This window comes from Aquarana catesbeiana, linkage group LG06 (assembly GCF_042186555.1).
Source record: "Aquarana catesbeiana isolate 2022-GZ linkage group LG06, ASM4218655v1, whole genome shotgun sequence".
Lineage (NCBI taxonomy): Eukaryota > Metazoa > Chordata > Amphibia > Anura > Ranidae > Aquarana > Aquarana catesbeiana.
This window is the reverse complement of record NC_133329.1, coordinates 56,580,748-56,606,589: the sequence shown is the minus strand read 5'-3', so window position 1 is coordinate 56,606,589 and position 25,842 is coordinate 56,580,748. Positions and strand designations below refer to the sequence as shown.

Genomic DNA, 25,842 nt, shown 5'->3' with positions numbered 1-25,842 from the left:
ATCTCAACCAATTCCTCTGGGAGGGTGCCTACTAGATGGTTGGGGAGTACATAAATAGTCTGGGGTCTGGAGCAGCCCTGTTCTTTTCCAGGAGGAGAAGTTCCCAGCCTGAAGGGCTGCTGTCCTTCTAGGCATCACAGCTGATTTTCTACCTGTCCTTATCGGGGTCCCAGCTATGCCAGAGCTGGGGGACCTATTTTATCAAGAATCTCTGGAACTAATCAAGGGATTTGACCTGGAGTCTGGTCTGGAGGGCTTGTAGGTGTATGTCTGGCTGATATTGGAAGGAGGCATCCAAGTATCCAAGGACATTGAGAGTACAGACTCGAGTCTAGGATCCTGGTGACTGTTTGCTGTTACTATCCCTTGTGCATCGGTGCTAATTCTTGCTTAACTAGGGCAATCCTTATAGTATCTCAGAGTTGCTCATTGCCTTAGCTGCAACTGGGAACTGGGCTAAGAAGCTTTGACAAAGTTGAGAGTGTCCTCTTATTGCTGAACAGTGTTACTGGAGTATCCCACAGCTCCCTTTGCCCCATTCAATTTTTTTCAACAACAAATCTCAAAAAGACAAACCCCTAGACTGTTCAGTGAGCCAGAAAAAGTGATTGTTGCTGTGTACCTGGCTGCTGTTTCACTAACCTGGGAAAAGAACCTGGGGCTAATCAGCAGGCCCTTTTGGAGGTGAGCACTACATGTGTGGGCCCGTCTGGGATTTCTCTTTAGTGTATGCAGCCGTTGCTATCAGCAACCAATGAGAGGATTGGAGTTTGGCATGTTCTGTGGACGGTCTAGTGTATGTGGATACAGAAGAGGATTGATGCAATAGTGTGTTATAGGGGCAAGGTTATTCTGTTAGATAGAACCGCTGCCAGGCGGGTGCATTTTCTAGTGGACTGTAAAGAGTTTGGGTGGGTGGAGCGAGAGAGACTCTGGCGTCAAAGAGACTGGAGGTGGAGTTCAGAGCTGCACAGGTAGAGTGCAGACGCGGGAGAAGGAGCGTTCAGCATGTGGGCAACACGTGAAAGCACCAAGATGGCGGCACACATCTGATTTTTTGGTTACCAGATCGTGACAACTACCCAGAGTGATACTGCTCGGAGGTATCCAGACTGGCTGGCAGTGCTGCAGGAGGAGTGGCTCACTGATACAGGAGTGCACTTGGCACACAAAGAGTGCTTGGCCCTATGTACCACAAAGGGGTCTGAGCACATTGCAATAGCCTGCGGGCAGTGCAGGTAGGTAACCGCTAAAATAGAGGCATGGAATTGCTGTGATCACTGTGGAGAAGCACTGCTAGATCTACCACCAAATGTACTAAGAGTTAATTGGGACAGCAGTTTCTGCACTGAAATGGCAGAACTGTCTGGACAAGCTGCAGCAGGGCAAGAGGCTGTCAGCAAATCTATCAGCGCTTAGCGCGGGTAAGGCCGAGTTGTCTTTAGGGCCAGGACAGAAGACAGCCAGCTATACCTCTGGTCAGGGGCATAGATTTGCTCTAGGGAAGGAGACACAACGTCTAGCACTATATGGGAGAAGCCCATATAGAGATAGAGCACCTGGGAAGCCAGATGCTGCGATGGGACCAGGTGAGTCTCAGGAGAAAGAGAATGAGAAGGGGACAGACCTGGGGTCACCCAAGTTTGGGGATGGATTTGAATTGCTAGAGGAGGAGGATTGGGATCCCTCAGGAGAGTCTGAACAGGAATGGGACAAGGGGATGCCCTAACTGAAGAGTGTCCAGTACCAAAAGTGACTGAAAGGGTGATTGACCCTGAGTCTGCAGAGGAAAAAGGAATCAGTTACACTACTGGAGTGTGCCCCAGGGCTACAGTTAGAAACGTGTAGCCAGGAGCTGGCTGATATTGCCTGCTTGTCAGGAGACACTCTGCAGCATTGCTACAGTAAGACTGCTTCCCACTAGTGCTCAGCTAAAACTCTATGTTAACACATCTTGCCAGCATAGTGATCAACACCAGGGAGAAAAGTAAAGCATCTTGGGAGCTGTAGTCCCAGGACTCAGGTTTCACACTCAGGCTGGACTGTAATAGACTACAAATACTAGCCGCCTGGAGTAGGAGAGGGGAATGCTGGGAGAGGAAATAAAAAGCTTGTGCTGGGCTGTGATCGTGCTCTTGGGACCCCGGCCTGGATCTGCAAGCAAGTGACTCAGGCAAGTGTCAGAATGTGCTGTAGTAAAGTAAGTGAAATGTAGCGCTAAGAAAAGATAACACAGTGAAGTGAAAAAAACTCTAGTATACATCTAATATAGTGATGAAGTCCATCATTGTGGGATAAATGATGTGAAAATAAGTTTCATAAAATGAATCCAGTCCTAAAAAGGAAAATGGGATGGGAGTCCACAACTATGAAGTGATAATCTTCAAACAAGTAGAATGAGATGGCTGAAATACGAAACATCCAGGATGGTGAGTCCCCGCTAAGTATATGAGATGAAACACTTTTACTGGAACCGGTGGACCCGGATGTCAGCGACACCGACTCATAAAGGCATGGATATCCAAAGTATAAAAAATTAGGTGATTGTCGCTACCCTATAGCCACTGAGTAAATACCAAAAGGTTATGAAAAATATGCAGGTGCTAAGCTTATGAACCAACTGGGCGGCACAGTGGTGTAGTGGGTAGCAGTCTCACCTAGCAGTAAAAAGCATTGCTGGTTCAAATCCCAACCACGACACTACCTGCCTGGAGTTTGCATGTTCTCCCTGTGCCTGCGTGGGTATCCTCCGGTTTCCTCCCACACTCCAAAGACATGCTGGTAGGTTAATTGGCTTCTGTCCAAAAATTGGCCCTAGTATATGAATATGAGTTGGGGACCTTGGATTGTGGGCTCCTTGAGGGTAGGGACTGATGTGAGTGTGTACTCACTCAGGTTGGACTGGTGTCTTTATTCAACCTTACTAATTGTATATATATATATGTGTCCCACTAGTGGGTGTGGTAACAAGGTGGGCATGTGATAAGTGTATCAAATCATAACTGAAATAATCAAACAATGAGTGACAACAAAAAAAAATATAATGATAAGTAGCATATATAAAGTGAGTATGTGTAAATGTGTAACTAGGTAAGGCTGGGAAAGGCACTCAGGTAATTAATAATAAGGCACACATACTTCCTTAATCAACCAACCTTATACCCAGCCTCAATTCCTAATTGTATCAACGTATGAATTTAAGTTGCACAATTTTGTATCTTGATTAGTTACAGGCACTTATGCACATACTAGCCACTATTATAATGTTACATTGTTACATAGTAGGTGAGGTCGAAAAAAGACACGTCCAACCTATGTGCAATGTGAATAAATATCTATGAAATATCTTTGTTTTAAAACATTTATTTGATCATTTGCACGTTTTGGATATACTTCACTCTGGGAGATTCATTTTAGTGAATAACATTTCACTTTGGCACATGCATCATTTGTTTTTTATAATTTGTGAAATATCCTTTATTTATTGATTAAGTATACTTCCATCACTCTAATAGGGCGTACACACGGTCGGACTTTGTTCGGACATTCCGACAACAAAATCCTAGGATTTTTTCCGACGGATGTTGGCTCAAACTTGTTTTGCCTACACACGGTCGCACACCACGCGGTCACGTACACCACGTACGACGAGACTAGAAAAGGCCGGTTCAGAACCAAGCGCGGCACCCTTTGGGCTCCTTTTGCTAATCTCGTGTTAGTAAAAGTTTGGTGAGAGACGATTCGCACTTTTTCAGACTCGTGGCTTTCAGATCGTTTTCTGCCGTTCAGTTTGTGCTTGTGGGTTTGTATCTGCTCTTCAGTGCGTGCAGTCAGTTCGTATCAGAGTTTCCTGTGTGATCTTGCCTGCTTGTTGCTGTTTTTCAGGTCGCTCTTCACAGGCCTTGCTGTTCTTCAGTGCGTTCTGTTACTTCGTTCTGAGTAGCCGACTGTTTTCTAGCCATGTTTCGTATGCGTACTCCTCGTAGAGTTCGTGCTGTGCGGGGGCTTGGTGTTGGGGTCCTGACCTTGACACAAGTCCAGTCCATGAACAGGGTGGGGAGGAGTTCATGGACCAAGAATTGGTTGCTTCAGCGTGACCAGTTCTCTCATATGCCTTTGCTCCGTGAGATCCGTGAGAATAATCCTGATGATTTCAGGAACTTTCTCAGGATGACGGACCCCGTGTTTCACCGTTTGTTGGCTTCGCTGACCCCCTATATCAGCAGGCAGGATACCTGCATGAGGCAAGCCATCACTCCGGAGCAGAGGTTGGTCGCTACCTTGCGGTATTTGGCCACAGGGAGAAGTCTGCAGGACTTAAAGTTCTCGACAGGCATCTCCCCCCAGGCTCTGGGGATCATTATCCCAGAGACCTGTTCTGCCATCATACAGGTCCTGCAGAAGGAATATATGAAGGTAAGATTTTTATCCTTTTATATCACATTTTATTGTATTGAATGTTTGATAATATATTTTATTTCTCTCCTCATTCCCTAATTACCATGATTGTAATATGCTGTGAATGTCCCCTTTGTCCTCATGCATGCTGGAATTTTATGTAATTATTATTTTCGGTCCTTCATACATATTTGCCCTTCACTAACCTCCCCAGCATGGTGTCTCCTGCCCTATATTCACCTCATGTAGTCACTTAACAATGTATTTTATCAGCTCCATAGTAGTGCTTTACCCCAAACACCCCCTAAAATGTTTGGTAATGTTATTTTTGATTTAAATTCAGGCAGAGTGGCAGAGGCCTTTTTTTGTGGTGTCCCCAAATAATTTTTAGTAACCCTCCCTCCCCCAACTGCTAAGTCAGCTGATTCCAATTCTCTATCTATCCTCAATCATCTATCTGCTGACTTTGCCAAACCCATACACACTATACCCACCTCTTTAGTGCTCAGATTTATGAATGAATTCCCCAAAGCATGTAGTGCAAGGGCCTGCCTGTATACTTTTCAATGGTACTGTTTAAAGTTTTTGTAATAGCAGAATGTCCAAATGTCCTCAAATGTGTACAGTGTGTATTTATATCTTTGTATTATGACACTTCTTACCTGTCCAGTGGACTGCCAATAGTGTAACTAAGGAGGGGCTGTTCCAAGTAATACCCATTATTTAGGCATTCATCTCTCAATGAAGTGAAGAGGGTTACCTGTCCAAGAGTTCCCCCCCTACAATGTTAGAAATGGCCCATGAGAGGGGGGGAGGGGGAATATGATAGGTGTACCTTATACTTTGGCGTTGTTAAATTCCCCTTAATAAATGCTATCTGGAGGTTGCCCCATAATGTTTGTGTATAATCTGCTTGCCATGTTTCTGTGAAAAAATAGTAATGTTTATTGTTTTTTCCTCAACAGTTTCCTTCCACGCCACAGGAATGGCAGACTGTGACCTCCCACTTTGCCCAGCGGTGGGACTTTCCTAACTGCGGAGGGGCAATTGATGGGAAACATGTCCACATCGTCCCACCACCCAACTCGGGGTCGTACTATTATAATTACAAGGGGTTTAATAGTATAGTGATGTTGGCGGTGGTGTCGGCTAATTACAACTTCTTGTATGTGGACGTGGGGAAGAATGGCCGGATGTCCGATGGTGGAGTGATCGCCCAGACGGAGTTCTACAGGCGTCTCCAGAATGGCAGCTTGGACTTGCCAACTCCAGAGGACAATGTGGAAGGTCTCCCATTTGTGTTCGTTGCTGATGAAGCGTTTGCGCTGGGGGATTCCATTCCCGATGAGGACCCTCACCCCGGAACAGAGGGTTTTTAATTACCGGCTGGCCAGAGCCCGAAGAGTGGTGGAGAACACATTTGGAATCCTGGCCAGCCGGTTCCGACTATTTCTGACACCCATCCATATGGCGGAGTATAAACTGAACCATATAATACTGGCGTGCTGTGTTCTCCATCATTTTTTAAGAAAACATTCTGCCAACTATGCTGGCTCAGTTGGGCCTGAGGCCGGAATCCTACATCCAACAACACCGACGGCGCTTGAAAGTGGCCGTCCTGGCTTGCCCTCCCTGAGTGCCCGTGATGTCCGGTTACGCTACCTGGAGTTCTTTGCAGGGGCTATCAATATGCCAGACAATATGTGAAGCCTTTTTCAAATAAAAAAAAAAAAAGAAATTCTTTGTGGACATTTACTGCTTGTGTTTGTTTTAGCTGACCCTGACAGAAATGTGTGGAGTCCAGAAAATGTCATGATTGTGTAACCTTATTATACAAAGCACTGTTGGCTGGTATTTCCTACATGCAAAAACACATTTCACTCCAAGTGCACTTGCAACTGCACTGAACCTGCACTTGTAGTGTAAAGTGGATTTGTCCTTAGGAAATAACCCCCATTTTTGCATAAAACAGCAACTACATCACCCCAAAAGTGTTGTAGTGTTGAGACAATAATCCACACATTCTTGGGTAAGCCACTTTTTTTATACCTGCACAATCACATGTGCATTTACCAAAGGTTTTTAAAACAAACCAACATGTTTGTTGTATAACAATTTTTGCAGTAGTCAAAAATCGAAATATCCATTTCGGATAAAACAGGCCTGTGTAAAACCAACAAGAAAGCCAAAAAACTTGAACTTACAAAGTTCACATTAGGTAAAACCTGAAGGCTATATCAGACATCAGTATTTAGGAACTGGGTTTGATATAGCGTTCAGATGGGGGGAAATCACCCCTGGAAAAGCCAAATTTGGAAGATGCACACCAATTTACGAATGTCAACATGTGCTATCTGCCATCAGGGGGGATCAAGGGACGTGCTTTGGGGGAGCAAGCCCTTCCTCAATGCTACTTTACAATTGAGGAAGGGGTTGCACCCCCAAAACGCGTCCATTGATCTCCCGTGATGGCAGATAGCACATGTTGGCACACTGTATGCATCCTCCAAATTTGGCTTTTCAAAACATTGCAAAACATTTTAAAAGATTGGACCACAATAAAACAAGTGATTTTGTGGGGTTTAAATTCGCCCCAAAACATCAATGATGTTATTATTTTTTTAATCACATCATTGATTTTTTGCTGGATGTTTTGCAGTTCGGAATTACACCCCATGATCTCCCCGATCAGGATCTGGGCACTTTCAGAAGTAAAGCGTTCTCTATCCCTCACATCACGATCACCTAAAAAGAGATAAAGAAAAAAAAAAAAGGTCTCAAAAATCTGCCACCATCCATCTCTTTTACCTGAGCCTGTGGTCGCAGACACTCACCTGTTGTGGTGCCAATCTCCACCACATCTTCTTCTTCCTCCTGCTCTTCTTCTTGGGTTTGGGGTATTTCACCTTCTTCCATAGGGGGGGGGTCTGTGTTCTCCTGGGATGAGGGGTGTCCTCCGAGTCTTTTCTCCCCTATGTAAAACAAAAATGGTATAATTAGCACACAGATATTTGATGGCAGAACTAGAAATAGGAAACATTGCTTGGAAGTGGGGTACAATTGTCTATTTTAGCCAAGTTCCAAGATGTATATTTTTTATTGGCCTTTGTCAAGCTGCAATACTTTACCTGTTTGGTACAAGCTTCACAGATGTAGCCCCCCCTATAGTATACACTGGAGCACCTGTGTGGCCCCCCTAATAAAAATGGTGTTCTGGGTTCCCACACTAGTGCTCCAGTGTCCAGATGTGAAAACAGCTGCTCAGTGTCCCTTCCTTACACACAATCTAGTTGGCATTTCATTCTAGTAACAAACCCATCTACAAAAACAAATATTTGGCATCCAAGTAGGCCCAAAAAAATGTGTGAAAATGCATATAGCCTAAACAATGGTGTTCTAGAGGCCGAAAGAAAAATGTTTGATACTGAAATAAATGGCTTAATATTGTATAAAAAGCCTTCAATAATGATGATTTCTCGTGAGACGAATTTTGGAATTATTTCTGCTTGAGTCAGCTTAAATCAAACTGTGTGTTTTATTGTACACACATAAACTTGGAAAATACTTACAAAAATAGTACATTCATATTCAGAATTAGTATTGTTTCATATAGGCAAAAAATGTTCAAATATAGTTCATTTGTTTCAAAGATCTGAAAAAAGTTCTTAAAGTCATTAGACCATGTGCTTCCCTTTGAATAAGCTCTTCAAGATGGCCGATTAACTTCTTGTGTCCTGGAAGGAATTCTGTGTGCATAGGAGAGCTGTGTCTTGAATAGGTATATGTGGCTTGGAAGCAGAAGATGTGTGTGCAGAGGCAGAAGACTGAATTCCTTGTGTCTATATGAACTCAGTCTTTCAAATTCGCGCCCAAACACAAATCCCTCCCATACACTCCCTTTTCTCCTCCTTCCTAAGAGTGGGGGCTAGAGTGGATATACAAGCCTCTTTAACATCTGTTTCACTTTAACCAACCCTCTAAACATGAAACAGGATATATGTGAGAGAGCCTATAAGACCACTTAAAACATAAACGCATAAATCAAACAGAGTATTGGTTACATAGGAAGATTTTCAACCCATACATATATTATTTACAAAATCCATCAAATTCTGACAGGGACCTGCATTTTCAGTCAGTGAGTCGTCATCTGGATATCACTAGCTCAAAGTCCTATCACTCACACAAATATGGAAAATGCATATTCTTTTTAATAAAGCCAATTAAAATTTAGATATTGAGAATATAACATTCCCCTCTGAAATATGAATAACAATCATATTTTATCCATTCATAACATACATGTCCCATTCATACTGACTGATCCAATAACTCCAAATGTATTTCCATCACCAACCGAGTCTGCAATACCAAAACCCATCTTTCTCTTAAGTTTATTTTGCAATAAATCATCTCCTTTCTTGATTTCATTTCTAATTCGATAATATAATTTTTTCATTCTAAACATCAAACATAACTGAAATATAATGAATGAATATAATGAATAACATAATAATAATAAAAAGAATAACTATAGGATGTGATAAAATATTTCCTGCTGCTGAGGTTATTGAAGTTTTTCCCCAAATTGATACACTATTAATGAATTTTTTCCACCAATTACTTCCTGAAAATTCTGACCATTGATGAGATATCTCTTGCAAATTACCTTGTTCGTGTTTAAACAATATTTCTGCATTCTGAAGTTCCTTAGCCAAAGCTATCAATAAACCTTTATCCTTATGAATTACATTTGCCCATTCTTCCCAAGGAAATTCATCTATCTGAGATATATTATATTGTGTGGGAAGAGCACTTATATTTTTCATAAGCATATTTGTTAAATTTGTTCTAAACCCATTAATACTTATTGCTACAATGTCTCCTTCTATACAATACAAGCCTTGATTTAGGTTTTCTGTATTTGTACAAGAAGAGAAAAAAGTTTTAACCCTTTCTGTATCTGACATGATCTGGAAACAAACTTTCTTTTTATCTACACGAGTAATTAATTCAGAAATTGTTTCAACTTTTTCTATTCTTGCTGAACATAATGTATGATTATGATAACAAGAATGAAAAATACTTTTATCTTGATTAGGTAAACATATAACTTTAGACTGAAATTGTAAACATGATGACAAATCTAATTGTTCTAATTCAGAATTTTCATTGTTAAATGCAAAATCTGTATACTGTAATTTATAATACAATAATTGTGTATTGCTGACGAGTAATCCCAAGACAGTGATTGGAACCAAAATTTGTTCTTGTCCTGCTATTGGAATCATAGAAGAACTATAACAAACATCCTGTTTACATCCTATCCATTTATTTACCCATAAATCTGTATGATTTATAGCATATACATATTCTCTGGGTAAATTCTGTAAAATGCCAAGAGGGGTTATTCCACTCTGAAATGCTTGTGCAATTATTTTAAAATTAGTGGAATATTCAGTCTGGATCTCTAAACATGCTCTGGCAATATGAGAATGTTGTTCACTTAACATTAAATCAAGAGTAATATTTTGAAGATGTAAAATAGATTGACCCATTATATTAGCTGTTTTAATAACCATATTTTCTAAAATTTCATTTAAATTTCTCTGTATTTTAATCCCGTTACTACCCACTAAACCAGCTGTCTCAAGATCAGACTTTAAAGTATTAATGTCCATACTATTAGTAATACTCCCAATTGTGCCAATCCCTCCTAAAATACCTTCAACAATACCACGCTTATTTCTGTTATGATTTCTATTATTAATTCCAAACCATCTTTCAATACCCAATTCCATATTAACCAAATGTCCTTGACATTGTGGAAACCTTGTAGAAATTTTCCATTCTGAAACATTAAAGTTCCACAATATAATGACAAACTTTCCCTCTCTCAAAAGAGTTCTGGATTGGAAATGGTTAATCTGAAATGGATTTGCTGAGACACTTTTCTTACCAACACATGGAGTTTTCCTAGGAGACCTTACAACAACACTTGCCTTCGCACATTTCATTGGATAATTTACTATTGATATGCAACATTCATATATACCAGTATCATTCAAAGATACTCTCATTTGTTGATAAACAAATGTATTATTGATCCAATTCACACTACCATAAATTCCTTTATGAATTATCATAGTAGAACTGTGAAGAAAACTTCCCAAAAATTCATCGTTCCTTTTCCAAGTTACCAATGAATCTTGAGGTACATATATTTTTGTTTTACATATCAAATGCAAACTATCATTATCTTCAAAAATGTTCAAAGATTGTTACCTTTTACAAATACTGACCAAAAACTCCTTCCCAAAATATTACATTTAAAAGTTCCGGGTTCTGTTGTTTAACCTATAAGATCCCAGCATTTTAACAAAATTTGTTTTGGATTCTATTTTAACGTTTACCTCAACATTATTACTATGAATGAAATATAATTCTATACAGCAATCATATCCCTGTCCTACAAATACATATCCATAAAATTCTTCAGCTGTATTAATATCAACATATCTAGAATTATATTCTGTCATTTGTATTAAGATCAAACTCTTGTCCTCTGTATTAATATCAATGTCTTTATCACTTTTATCATCTATATTGATATCAGTGTCTAGATCTCTTTTGTCTCTGAATAATGTAATGATTTTGTTGTGTAATTCTTCAATCCTGTTAACCTCTGCATAGCTGGAACAGTTTGTGATATATTTTACCACAGATAAAATTGTCACTAGGAAAAAGATGAATCCTGTGATGATGATAAATCTTCTCTCTTTAACACTTTCTTTTGTTGAACTGTCATCTTTCTTCTTTTTTAGAATCCATGATTCCTCCAGGTTAGTGAAATATAATTCATTCCTAGGAAAAATAAAAGCAGCATCATTTATCTCAGAATATTACATTTGTTATACCCACATTTTTATTTATACATGCTTTTTCACTAAATTGAGAAATCCTTGAACTAGTACCATTGTCCCTTGAACATCCAAGATGTCAAATGGACCTTCCCAATTACTTTGCCATGGTCCACTTCTCCTGAACCTTTAATTCTGCCTGTGACGTGTATCTCACCATCTCTGGGTGTGACCTTACACATGGCAACTCTTTGATCACCATTTTCTTTCTGTATAAACTTATGCTAACAGCATCTAATTTTTGATTTAAATAAATCTTTCCATTCTTAATTATCAATCTTGATAAACCGTTTATCTTGAATAAAAGATAATTTTGGTTTTAATAATAAAATAACAAAATGTTACAAGAATAAGATATGTGTGTGTGGATATAACAGCAATTCTCATACTGTGTATATGTCTTGTGTATACTGGAGTGAATGTCTGTTGCAACATCTGCTGGAATGCATGTCTGCCAAAAAACTCTGTTACAGGCATTCTACTCCCAAAAAAACAAACCCCCTCCTTTTCTTATTCAGAAAGGTTCTTTTTTGTCTTGTAGTCCCACAGATGCAGACTCTCAATGAGTATTCCCCCCTCCTTTTTAAAAAAGTGGGTGTCACATCACTCTCAAATTCCTAAGGGTGGGGCTATGAGCTCTGTGAGTAACCATTTAACTTATACAATACAAGTTTCTTTAAACTTCTAAAACAAATACTACATATCAGTATATATACAAATTGTCTCTTAGTAATCTCCTAAACAAGGAATATTGTAAAATAAGAAATTATGATCTTTTAACTCAAACTTAAAAATGTGTGGAAGGACCATTTTTTTCATACAAGTAACTGCATGTAACACAATTCTGTTCAAATTGTCCTGTATCATCTATAACCAATACACTCTTATGCAAAAGGAGCACAAAATACCAAAAAGAAATATCTTTCCTGAATGACATTCAATACCTTTAAATAACATCCTAATATCCCTTCTCAAATCACAAGCATTGCAGTATAATACACTTCAGAGGGACACTAACTATCCTTGCTGTATACTGCCAACAATAGTTCATTGTGAAACAAGTGACAAAGTAAATTCTTCCTGTCAATAATTCAAATGAAGAATACTTTGTAACTGAAAAAACTGTACCTGCAAACTGTGAATGATATGATACATGAAATCTCTGTCCTATTCCCAAGATGTTACACATTACCTGCATGATTTTACCTATAAAATGGAATCCTCTGCCACTACTGGGATTTGCTAGTATACCTCAAACTAGAAAAACATGATTAATCAACATCCTAGCAATAATTAAAATATCTTTGTACACAGATTAGACAAGATTTAATTACTCTATCTACTGTCTCTTCCAATTTGTCCAAATAGAATTTCTCTTTAAGAAATTCAAGCAATTTTTGCTTACCAATGTGATCTAAACTGTCATAGTTAAATTTAGTGAATTCCACCTGTAGGTGTTGTGGTACATTAAAATATAGAAAATCCATCTAAGTCATGATATTAGATCCAGTTATCATAAACAAAATATAGATATTATATCACCCGATGAGAACTCAAAAGATAGATCCACCTTTTAATTCTCTGAAAACGAAGGAAAATCTTATATTTGTTTTTTCCACAACATAATTTTGACCATATTCAGGTTAAAATCACTAATTCTCCAAACAAATCTGCATCCTTTGCTAATTAAGTACAAAGCTGTTAATTACCCCCTTATCAGGTGAACTAAACCTCTCAATGTTCCATCTGAACAAAAAATAAAAAATTAAAATCATAATAATCATAACTGGGAAAAATTAATAAAAAATTAATAATCCAAAGGATTATCCTTGAAAGTATTAAAAATAGATCAAATAAAAACCAAATCTCTGAACCTCAAATCATAACCTTATTATCCATAGCAAAGAAACAATAACCAGAAAATCCTTACCATCCATGCAGTTCATTTAAGGACTGCTAACATTGTTTTTCACAGTGTTATATGATACATAGTGATACCTTTCCTGTCTTAATGGACTATTTGTAGTTTGCAATCTTTGCATTTGGGTCTTAAAAGGGAAATTAGTTTGATTATTATGGCCTCTATACCTCAAATTACTACACCAGCGCACAGAATACACTTCATAGCATCTTGGCATCGTTTTCGGATAATACAACCTCTTTTGTATATCATTATTATTAGCCATCACACAAAACCTAGCTATGTGACCCTCTCTTTTGCAAACTAAACATTTAAGAGTTGTTTTTTTTGCATATACCTTTCTTTGAGAATATGGCGATGAAAATTTACATTTCTGTTGAATATTACTATTATTCAAATCAACAGACTTCACGCTTTCATTGTCTGAGGAAATATTAACCTCCTAAAATGACTCCACTGAGTCAACTCCAGAATCAGCATCATTATCCCTCGCCTCTGACTTTGTCACGTGTTCATAAGCTAAACACTGAGCATGTGCAGAAGACTGAGCTTGCAATAATTGCGTTTTAAGCAAACTTATAACATTCTCTTGTTCAATTTCTTTCTGAGTTAAAAAAGCAATACAACTTTCTTTTTCTTTAACCGATTCCAATAATGCATTCATTTTATGTTCTAATGCATCTTTTTCAATCATTAATTTTTCAATATGTAAATTCTCCTGTGTTTGTGCAATTTCTGTTACACTTTGCCTTTGTTTTCCTGGCATATCAAAAACCATTGCATTGAAGACTGTAATTAATTTCATCACATTGCTTAATTTTCTCTTAGATTTAGCTAATGAAAATCTAGTTTTATCAATTTCATTATTTGCCTGTAGGCATTGCTGAAACATAGATTTCCACAACTTAGCATCAGAAAAATGACTGGCTAAACCTTCAAATTCTAAATTACTTTCTTCAGCTAACACATTTATAAATTCCATATTTTGGTACTCACCGAATATAAAATTTTTCCGTTTTCCGCTGGACCCTAATTAAACCGTCTGTCAAGACTTCTGTATCCAAAATCCTCTGGTCTTCACACAATCATCAAAAACGTCAATCAAACGATTCTTCTAGGTTCTTTCAATAATTGCAAAGTTTTTTCCTGTTCCTCACTTTTTTCCCCTCTGTTCAACGGAATAAGTGGCAAAAACTTCTGACGATTGAAACTGGCTGGCGTCCGCCAATGAAATAAATGGCTTAATATTGTATAAAAAGCCTTCAATAATGATGATTTCTCGTGAGACGAATTTTGGAATTATTTCTGCTTGAGTCAGCTTAAATCAAACTGTGTGTTTTATTGTACACACATAAACTTGAAAAATACTTACAAAAATAGTACATTCATATTCAGAATTAGTATTGTTTCATATAGGCAAAAAATGTTCAAATATAGTTCATTTGTTTCAAAGATCTGAAAAAAGTTCTTAAAGTCATTAGACCATGTGCTTCCCTTTGAATAAGCTCTTCAAGATGGCCGATTAACTTCTTGTGTCCTGGAAGGAATTCTGTGTGCATAGGAGAGCTGTGTCTTGAATAGGTATATGTGGCTTGGAAGCAGAAGATGTGTGTGCAGAGGCAGAAGACTGGATTCCTTGTGTCTATATGAACTCAGTCTTTCAAATTCGCGCCCAAACACAAATCCCTCCCATACACTCCCCTTTCTCCTCCTTCCTAAGAGTGGGGGCTAGAGTAGATATACAAGCCTCTTTAACATCTGTTTCACTTTAATCAACCCTCTAAACATGAAACAGGATATATGTGAGAGAGCCTATAAGACCACTTAAAACATAAACGCATAAATCAAACAGAGTATTGGTTACATAGGAAGATTTTCAACCCATACATATATTATTTACAAAATCCATCAAATTCTGACAGGGTCTTGACCTGCATTTTCAGTCAATGAGTCGTCATCTGGATATCACTAGCTCAAAGTCCTATCATTCACACAAATATGGAAAATGCATATTCTTTTTAATAAAGCCAATTAAAATTTAGATATTAAGAATATAACAGATACGAACGAATAATGGGCCCATGAACATTAAAGTTGCCCTTTTAAACGTTACAATTAATAAAAGCATATGGAGCAGAACGAACGGAATAAAGACAGAAAGAATAGGAACACAGCACAACTACTTACTTTTTTGCAGCACTCTCCAGATCTTTCGGTACTGCTCTGGCTCTCTCAACTTCAGGTCCGACCACCGCTTCCTGAGCTGATCTTTAGATCTTCGTACCCCAAATTCCTGTGAAGGCTTTTGATCACTTTAGCAATGATTTTGGCCTTTCGGATGTTGGGGTTGGGGTAAGGCCCATATTTTCCGTCATAGTCGGACTTCCTCATGATGTCGACCATCTCCAACATCTCCCCAAAGGACATATTTGTGGCCTTAAAACGTCTCCTTCTGGATCGGGACGTGTCCGGATCCGGGCTTTCCTCCTCCTCCTCCTCATTGCTATAATTAGCACACACCTGCTCTAAATCCGCCATCATGCTCTTCACCCACTGCGCCGAACAAAAAGGGGCGGGGAATAGACTAGAAAGAACGTCAGGGGCGGGCGGAGTTACATGCATGCCCAGTGTGTATAAAGCGTAACACGCGTGCGTATTACGTACGATCTGTGAGCGGAGGAAGGAGCATTGGACGCGCCGATCATAAGAACGAAGGTAAGAGACAAACTTGTGCCTATACTGCTTCTAGATTGAGGCCTATATTGTAACAAGATTAGGAGAGTTTTGTCTGACATTAGGCTTTGTCTTGTGTTGTGTCTTGCAGTGAACATGGATATCTTACTGAAAGACAATGACTTCATGTCAGTATTCATAGATATGCTAAGGGAGCTGCCCTGTCTGTGGGAGATTAAACACCCCCATTTCAAGAACCAAGCAAAGAGGAAGGCAGCACTGGAGCAATTGTGTGAAATTGTGAAGCAGGTGATCCCCACGGCAGACATCACCTATTTAAAGATATTAATTGGTTGCCTGAGGAGCACATATCTAAGGGAGCGCAAGAAGGTCCAGGATTCACAGAGATCCGGAGCAGCAGATGACATCTATGTCCCCAGGATGTTGTACTACGACAGGCTGCACTTTCTGGTAGGCCAGACTGAACCCAGGCCATCCCTCTCAAGTCTTCCTTCCACGCTTCCTTCCCCCCGGCTGAGGCTTCTGACGCCCAACCTGGGCCCTCCAGGCCACATGTGGAGGAGCCCAGATTGAGCCAGGTATAGCATTCCTCTAAATATTTCTGCTTGTCCAATCAATGATGTTAACTAGATGTTAGTTGGGAGTAGTAATTTATGATTGTGATTGATGAAGCAAAAACTAAAACCATGTCCCTTTTTCATACACAGGGAAGTCTCAGCCAGGAGGTGGCCGGGCCGAGCCGGCTGGCTGATCTGCAGGTCCCTCCACCCCCCCTGAAAAGAGAAAGTGGCAGTAGGAGGAGTGCCCTAGAGGAGGCTGCTATAGGATTCTTTTGGAGGGCTACAGAGGTCCTGGGAGCACCCCACACCATGGAGGAGAACATTGCTGCCTTCATTGCATATAAAATGCAGAGGATGGAGGAGGGCCAAAAAGCCATGTGTGAGGCCCTCATATCGGAGGCTCTGGAGAAAGGTATGAGGGGCCAAATTACACCTCAGACACACCTTTGGGATGGTCCTCCTCCTCCTCCTGCAGGTCCTCCTCCTCCTCCTCCCTCTCCTCCAGGTCCCCCCAGTCCTCCTCCAGGTCCCCCCAGTCCTCCACCTCCTCCAGGTCCTACTCCTCCTCCTGCCACATCTCCAACTGCACAGCCACAGCCCGGAAGGAAGCGTGGAAGGAAGACCAGACAGTGATTGCCCTGGGTTCAGTCTGGTCGGCCAAAAAATGCAGCCTCTTGTGGTACCACAGCCTGGTAAAATAGATGTCATCTGCTGCTTTCCAGATCTCTGCGAATCCCGGACCAGACTGCCCTCCCTTAGATATGGACTCCTCAGGCCACCAATTTTGATGTTGAAGAATTGATGTCTGCCGTGGGGGTCACAGGCTTCACTAATTTCTCCTGTTGATCCAGTGTTGCCTTCCTCTTTGTTTGGTTCTGAGCCCTTAATAAATGATTTTTGTTTTGAATTCTACTCTCCTATGTGTTTTACTTCAAAAAAGACAGTTGGTTTGTGAGGATTCAGGTACATTTCAAATATACAATGTGAAATGAACAAGGGACACCAACACCAAACAATCTCCTGGAGATTAAATAATAAAAGATATCAATGGTGTTGGGGTAACTTGACACACAAAACACACACAAAAATATTCTGGAGTAAAAATAAAAATAACATTGAACAAAGATCAGCCTTGAAAAAAATCCAAACATTAAAGAAAAAAAAAGGCTGAAAATACAAAAAAAAAAAAAAAAAAATGTCAGATGTGACAACTAATAACAATATATTCAGGGAATCCCACTAAAAAAACACAAATAAAAGTTTGTGAGAAGTGTGTGTGAATATGAGCAGCAAAACTACTTAATTCTTGTCACATTATAAAGAAGAAGAGAGTGCGCTGTATTAAACCATTTTGAACATTGCAGCGTGACGAAAGTGCTGTATCCATTGCGAACGCTAAGTTTACCAGAATGAGCTGTCCCGTCTCGGAATTTCTTCTGAGCATGCGTTGCACTTTGTGCGTCGGAACAGGCCACACACGGTCGGAATTGACGCGATCGGATTTTGTTGTCGGAAAATTTTATCTCCTGCTGTCCAACTTTGTGTGTCGGAAAATCCGATGGAAAATGTCTGATGGCGCCCACACACGGTCGAATTTCCGACAACACGCTCCGATCGGACATTGTCCATCGGAAAATCCGACCGTGTGTACGGGGCATAACAGCGCAGCACCAACATTACATCACATTCCCATTTAGTAATAGCTACTTAACAAGCTTCTTTAGACACAGCGGAATATTTAAAAGCTTTAATATTTCATTATAAGGGAATGCTGGAAAGGTAGAAAGTAAAAAAAAAGCCAAGAGTCTGGCTGGCTGGTTGGTTTGGTTGGCTCTCCTCAGTTCTTGAGGTCACTTGGAGCCATCTTTACAGTAGTAGCAGCCGGGTTGGCTGCCCCAGTGGAAGCCGATGCTGGTCAGGACTGAGGTGGTACATCGCCCGCTAATGTAGCGTAGTACAGTCCCCTCGAACAGTGGAAAATCGTTGAAGCTTGTGCCTGATGGTTGCCCAAATTTAAATATTCTTCCACAGCTTGTCACGAAGACCAGCTCTTTTACATAGGATGCAACTTTCCCTGATACCTGAGTGATGTTTTCATCACGGTACAGCAGGACCTCAAAAAGAGTACCGGAGGAGCTTCCATAATAAGGTGCCCAGATGCCACCATATTGGAGCTGGATCCTGGAGAAAAACGATATAAAGAGATGAGAAGAAAGACTAAGCAGTATTATAATTTTTCCAATGCCGCGTACACACGGGCGGACTTTTCGATGGACTAGGTCAGGTGGACTTTGACGGACTTTACGACGGACTTTACGACGGACTTTCGAATGAACGGACTTGCCTACACACGATCAACCAAAGTCCGACGGATTCGTACGTGATGATGTACAGCCGGACTAAAATAAGGAAGTTCACAGCCAGTAGCCAATAGCTGCCCTAGTGTTGGGTTTTTGTCCGTCGGACTAGCATACAGACGAGCGGACTTTTTGACCGGACTCGAGTCCGTCGGAAAGATTTGAAACATGTTTCATTTCTAGGTCCATCGAACTTTTGGGGAAAAAAAGTCCGCTGGAGCCCACACACGATCGAAGTATCCAACGGAGTCTGGTCCACCGGATCAAGTCTGCCGTAAAGTCCGCTCGTGTGTACGCCGCATAAGGGTTGTGATGTAAGGCTGAAATCAGAGCCCTCTGTGTTAAAGCGGTGTTCCAGCCTTTTTTTTTTTTTTTCAGCAACTACAAAAACATTATAGCTGCTGACTTTTAAGGGCACTTACCTGTCAAGCGAGCCCGTGATGTCAGCCCCCTGAGGCCAATCTGTCCATCGGATCGGGTGCCGGCGCCGCCATCCAAAATAAGGGAAACAGGCAGTGGAGCCTTGCGGCTTCACTGCCCGTTTCCTAATGCGCATGCGCGAGTCGCGGGGCGCTTTGTGAATGGCCCTGTCGTCTTCTGGGACACACACATGTCCAAGAAGACAACGGGGCAGCTCGCCGAAGAAGAGGAAGTAACCGAACAGCTCCGCGGAATAGGCAGATTAGGAAGACTGCCTAGCAACAGGCGTTTCTGGTAAGTAAAAAAATTGTTTTTTTTTCAAATTTTTTTTATAGATTTTTTTGGAGAATGTTAATGTAATTTTTTATTCTAGGGTGGACCTCCGCTTTAAGTCCATGCATGCTCAGTAATGTATCTTACAAGTATGTCACTCACAGAGATCACAGTACTCCCCCTGACAATGCCTTCATCTGCTTTTCTCTCCAGGAGGTTGGCGCTATTTTTGTACAAGCATTATCCAGGGTCACTATCTACTTCCTGGAGATGATGGCCAGTGATGGCCGCTCCATTAGGGCCGCAGGGGCGCCGCCCCATAATCCATGCGCTCAGCCCCTAATCTACATGCAGAGCACTGGATACATGGATTTCAAAGGGTTTTTTTTTAAGCACATGATTAGAGCTTGAGGCTCTAATTGGCTTCAAAAAAGTTGTGCGACATTAGCAAATTAATATTCGCTAACGTTTTACTGCTTCTCCTCCCGGCAAATCAGGAAGCAGGTCCTGAGACCCGATTGACCGTGAGTCTTAGGACTTCCAGTCAATTGGGTCTCAGGACCCACTTACTGCTCTGCAATGGCCCAGGCTCTTCCCTCGGTAAGCTGGAGCGCGGAGCAGCATCGGCCTCCTAAGGTAAGGCCACTGATCGCTGACGTCCGTCTCCCGCGTGTGGGGGGGGCAGGTTTGTTTGCCGCCTCCACCCAAAATATTGAGCACCAGCCACCACTGATGCTGGCTCAGAGAGGACACAATCATGTTAATCCTGGTGAATGTGCAGTTCTTGGCTGTGTTCACAAATGTCTCATACACATCACCCCCTGCTGTAATTTCTCACCTTGTCGCTTGCTACAAAGTTACAATGTTGCAGTATGATCACTGGGAGAGAGGAGACTGAGGAAATGCTACCTCCTGCCTGCAATACACTAATGACCTCAGCTGAGCCTAGGCAATTTACGTTACAGATTTGTACATGAAATGTGCTGAAGATGTTGATGTGATAGAAAAGAGATAGTGTGAAGTCCTTACCCAAGTACATGGCTGGGGTTCTCCCTGACGCGAATGCCTGTTATTTGCCCGTTCAGTTGATCCGAAGAGTAGGAGAAGATAGTACCTCCACCAGCTCCAAACTCCCCAGTGTAGGAAGAGAGCCGCGACTGAACTACAAGGGTGAAAAAAATGGAGAGCAATCAAACAGGAAGGTGTCTCCTACTGGAAATGTGTATATTGCATGTGAGTATACAGAGAGATTGCTGTGAAAGCAACTTAAAATAGGCACGTCTTAACAAAATGAGTGTGGTTTTAATCAAATATGTTGATATTTGAGGTTGGAGATTTAGGGGATATGTAAACAATAGGGATGAGCCGAACACCCCCCTGTTCGGTTCGCACCAGAACATGCGAACAGGAAAAAAGTTTGTTCGAACACGCGAACACCGTTAAAGTCTATGGGACACGAACATGAATAATCAAAAGTGCTAATTTTAAAGGCTAATATGCAAGTTATTGTCATAAAAAGTGTTTGAGGACCCGGGTCCTGCCCCAGGGGACATGAATCAATGCAAAAAAAAGTTTTAAAAACGGCCGTTTTTTCAGGAGCAGTGATTTTAATAATGCTTAAAGTCAAACAATAAAAGTGTAATATCCCTTTAAATTTCGTACCTGGGGGGTGTCTATAGTATGCCTGTAAAGGGGCGCATGTTTCCTGTGTTTAGAACAGTCTGACAGCAAAATGAAATTTTGAAGGAAAAAACTCATTTAAAACTACCCGCAGCTATTGCATTGCCGACAATACACATAGAAGTTCATTGATAAAAACGGCATGGGAATTCCCCAAAGGGGAACCCCGAACCAAAATTAAAAAAAAAAAAATGACGTGGGAGTCCCCCTAAATTCCATACCAGGCCCTTCAGGTCTGGTATGGATATTAAGGGGAACCCCGGCCAAAATAAAAAAAAAAAAATGACGTGGGGTTCCCCCTAAATTCCATACCAGACCCTTCAGGTCTGGTATGGATTTAAGGGGAACCCCGCGCCAAAAAAAAAAAAAAAAAACGGCGTGGGGTCCCCCCAAAAATCCATACCAGACCCTTATCCGAGCACGCAACCTGGCAGGCCGCAGGAAAAGAGGGGGGGACGAGAGTGCGGCCCCCTCCCTCCTGAACTGTACCAGGCCACATGCCCTCAACATTGGGAGGGTGCTTTGGGGTAGCCCCCCAAAACACCTTGTCCCCATGTTGATGAGGACAAGGGCCTCATCCCCACAACCCTGGCCGGTGGTTGTGGGGGTCTGCGGGCGACCCCCAGATTCCGACCCCCCCCTGTGTGAAATGGTAAGGGGGTACTTGTACCCCTACCATTTCACTAAAAAACTGTCAAAAATGTTAAAAATGACAAGAGACAGTTTTTGACAATTCCTTTATTTAAATACTTCTTCTTTCTTCTATCTTCCGGCTCTTCTGGTTCTTCCTCCGGCGTTCTCGTCCAGCATCTCCTCCGCCGCGTCTTCTATCTTCTTCTCCTCGGGCCGCTCCGCACCCATGGCATGGGGGGAGGCTCCCGCTCTTCTCTTCATCTTCTTCATCTTCTTCTCTTCTTCTTTTCTTCTTTTCTTCTCTTCTTCTCTTCTTCATTTTCTTCTCCGGGCCGCTCCGCAATCCATGCTGGCATGGAGGGAGGCTCCCGCTGTGTGACGGCGCTCCTCGTCTGACAGTTCTTAAATAACGGGGGGGCGGGGCCACCCGGTGACCCCGCCCCCCTCTGACGCACGGGACATGACGGGACTTCCCTGTGGCATTCCCCGTGACGTCACAGGGAAGTCCCGTCAAGTCACCGTGCGTCAGAGGGGGGCGGGGTCACCGGGTGGCCCCGCCCCCCGTTATTTAAGAACTGTCAGACGAGGAGCGCCGTCACACAGCGGGAGCCTCCCTCCATGCCAGCATGGATTGCGGAGCGGCCCGGAGAAGAAAATGAAGAAGAGAAGAAGAGAAGAAGAGAAGAAATGAAGAAGAGAAGAGCGGGAGCCTCCCCCCATGCCATGGGTGCGGAGCGGCCCGAGGAGAAGAAGATAGAAGACGCCGTGGAGGAGATGCTGGACGAGAACGCCGGAGGAAGAACCAGAAGAGCCAGAAAAACCAGAAGAACCAGAAGATGAAGGAAGATAGAAGAAAGAAGAAGTATTTAAATAAAGGAATTGTCAAAAACTGTCTCTTGTCATTTTTAACATTTTTGACAGTTTTTTAGTGAAATGGTAGGGGTACTTTTGTACCCCCTTACCATTTCACACAGGGGGGGGGCCGGGATCTGGGGGTCCCCTTGTTAAAGGGGGCTTCCAGATTCCGATAAGCCCCCCGCCCGCAGACCCCCACAACCACCGGCCAGGGTTGTGGGGATGAGGCCCTTGTCCTCATCAACATGGGGACAAGGTGTTTTGGGGGGCTACCCCAAAGCACCCTCCCAATGTTGAGGGCATGTGGCCTGGTACGGGCCTCGGATAAGGGTCTGGTATGGATTTTTGGGGGGACCCCACGCCGTTTTTTTGGGTTTTTTTGGTGCGGGGTTCCCCTTAAAATCCATACCAGACCTATGGAATTTAGGGGGAACCCCACATCTTTTTTTTTTTTTAATTTTGGCCGGGGTTCCCCTTAATATCCATACCAGACCTGAAGGGCCTGGTATGGAATTTAGGGGGACCCCCACGTCATTTTTTTTTTAAATTTTGGTTCGGGGTTCCCCTTTGGGGAATTCCCATGCCGTTTTTATCAATGAACTTCTATGTGTATTGTCGGCAATGCATTAATAGCCGCGGGTAGTTTTAAATGAGTTTTTTCCTTCAAAATGTCATTTTGCTGTCAGACTGTTCTAAACACAGGAAACATGCGCCCCTTTACAGGCATACTATAGACACCCCCCAGGTACGAAATTTAAAGGGATGTTACACTTTTATTGTTTGACTTTAAGCATTATTAAAATCACTGCTCCTGAAAAAACGGCCGTTTTTAAAACTTTTTTTTGCATTGATCCATGTCCCCTGGGGCAGGACCTGGGTCCCCAAACACTTTTTATGACAATAACTTGCATATTAGCCTTTAAAATTAGCACTTTTGATTTCTCCCATAGACTTTTAAAGGGTGTTCCGTGGCATTCGAATTTGCCGCGAACACCCCAAATTGTTCGCTGTTCGGCGAACTTGCGAACAGCCAATGTTCGAGTCGAACATGAGTTCGACTCGAACTCGAAGCTCATCCCTAGTAAACAATTAAAACTAAGCACATCATGAAAAGATGCATAAGGAAAGGTGACCTGCTAGAATCGGTCCACCAATTCTAGTGTTTGGTGGTTGCTGGAGAGTAAAACACTTGATAGTTTCCTCGGGGGACTTAGCTGGTGACTTCCTGGCTCTGTACCCTTACCATGCTCATTATGAGGGGTTCCCACCATCCCTGCAATAAGTCCCCATGCTTACACACCTGCTGTGCCTATTATAAGGGGTTCCTACCATCCATGTGCTGAGTCCCTGGGTCTGTACACCTGCTGTGCCCATTGTGAGGGGTTCCCACCATCCATGTGCTGAGTCCCTGGGTCTGCACACCTGCCGTGCCCATTATGAGGGGTTCCCACCATCCCTGTGCTGAGTTCCCGGGTCTGCACACCTGCTGTGCCTATTATGAGGGGTTTCCACCAACCCTGTGCTGAGTTCCCGGGTCTGCACACCTGCTGTGCCTATTATGAGGGGTTCCCACCATCCCTGTGCTGAGTTCCTGGGTCTGTACACCTGCTGTGTCCATTATGAGGGGTTCCCACCAACCCTGTGCTGAGTTCCTGGGTCTGTACACCTGCTGTGTTCATTATGAGGGGTTCCCACCATCCCTGTGCTGAGTTCCTGGGTCTGTACACCTGCTGTGTCCATTATGAGGGGTTCCCACCATCCCTGTGCTGAGTTCCTGGGTCTGTACACCTGCTGTGCCCATTATGAGGGGTTCCCACCATCCCTGTGCTGAGTCCCTGGGTCTGTACACCTGCTGTGCCTATTATAAGGGGTTCCCACCATCCCTGTGCTGAGTTCCTAGGTCTGTACACCTGCTGTGCCCATTATGAGGGGTTCCCACCATCCCTGTGCTGAGTTCCCAGGTCTGTACACCTGCCGTGCCCATTATGAGGGGTTCCCACCATCCCTGTGTTGAGGTCCTGGCTTTGTACACCTGCTGTGCCCATTATGAGGGGTTCCACCATCCCTGTGATGAGGTCCCGGGTCTGTACACCTGCTGTGCTTATTATGGGGATTCTCACCATCCCTGCTGGATTTTTGGTTAATTTCTATAATGTGGAGAGCGGCTATTTCATTCAAATAGGGACAGGTGAGTATGAGACTAAGAAGGGGAGAGGGCTACCTTACCAAGGGTCCAGCTACATTTTTAAACAAATAAAGTGGATGGTGGCTCTATCTCCTGGTTAACATTACCAGTCTTCTGATTTAATTTGTTGCTTGGGGTGACCCTTTAATTTATTTTCGATTGATTTAAATTAAATAATTTATGAATTATTATTATATTCCTCTATCCCTGGGTTCTGTTTGAGGTGGAAGGGGAACTTGTTTGATGTGGTTCTTCTGGGTACACCATCTGCATGGAGTTTGTACATTGTTTATTTGTAATTAGCTCCTTACAAATATTTCTGCTTCCTCCCACAATCCAAACACCCCCTAGTAGAATAATTGGCACCTGACCACACTGATTCCAAACAGGGTGAATGGTTCTATGTACCTTGTGAAGCGATGGCTAATAATATGTCAGCACTAGATAAATAGTTGAAATAAATTATCATCGTCAATCATCATTAATCAATCATGAACATCAATCATCATCCACTAGTACAATAGATTTATAGGGTGCTGTAATAACTCATACTCACTTTTTGATGCTGCTGTGGAGCCCAGCGAGAAGCACACACACAGGATGGTCAGCATCTTGTCTTTTTTCAGTTATCACCTAGAAGTTATGTGTTATAGTAATACAAATTACTGTAAACCAAAACCATAATTCATACAATACAGACCTTCATTGGGACTACCACCTCTGACACCCCAAAGGCAGGATAGCACCTCCAGAGCCAGGGGCGGGCTAGCCCTTCACCCCAGGGCTGAGTCCATGGTGAAGGAGTTTATTGGTATAAAGATTACAAAAAATTTTATCCAACAAATGATAAATTTCATAATTCATACCCCAGCAGAAGTCTTAGAGGACGAAACGCGTCGGATCTGTTTGTTTTACCCTAACCATTACCTACTGCGCTATCCAGCCC

General features: G+C 42.1%; 1 protein-coding gene across 1 annotated transcript; it reads right to left on the bottom strand.

The window, feature by feature from the left end:
• Positions 1 to 18,240: 18,240 nt before the first annotated feature.
• Positions 18,241 to 25,507, bottom strand: LOC141147590 (zymogen granule membrane protein 16-like). Its single transcript, XM_073634818.1, has 3 exons — positions 25,453 to 25,507; positions 20,573 to 20,705; positions 18,241 to 18,674 (listed from the first exon to the last, which is right to left on the bottom strand). Exons 1-3 carry the CDS (start codon positions 25,505 to 25,507, stop codon positions 18,344 to 18,346), a joined length of 519 nt encoding a protein of 172 aa, XP_073490919.1. The 3' UTR covers positions 18,241 to 18,343.
• Positions 25,508 to 25,842: the final 335 nt, after the last annotated feature.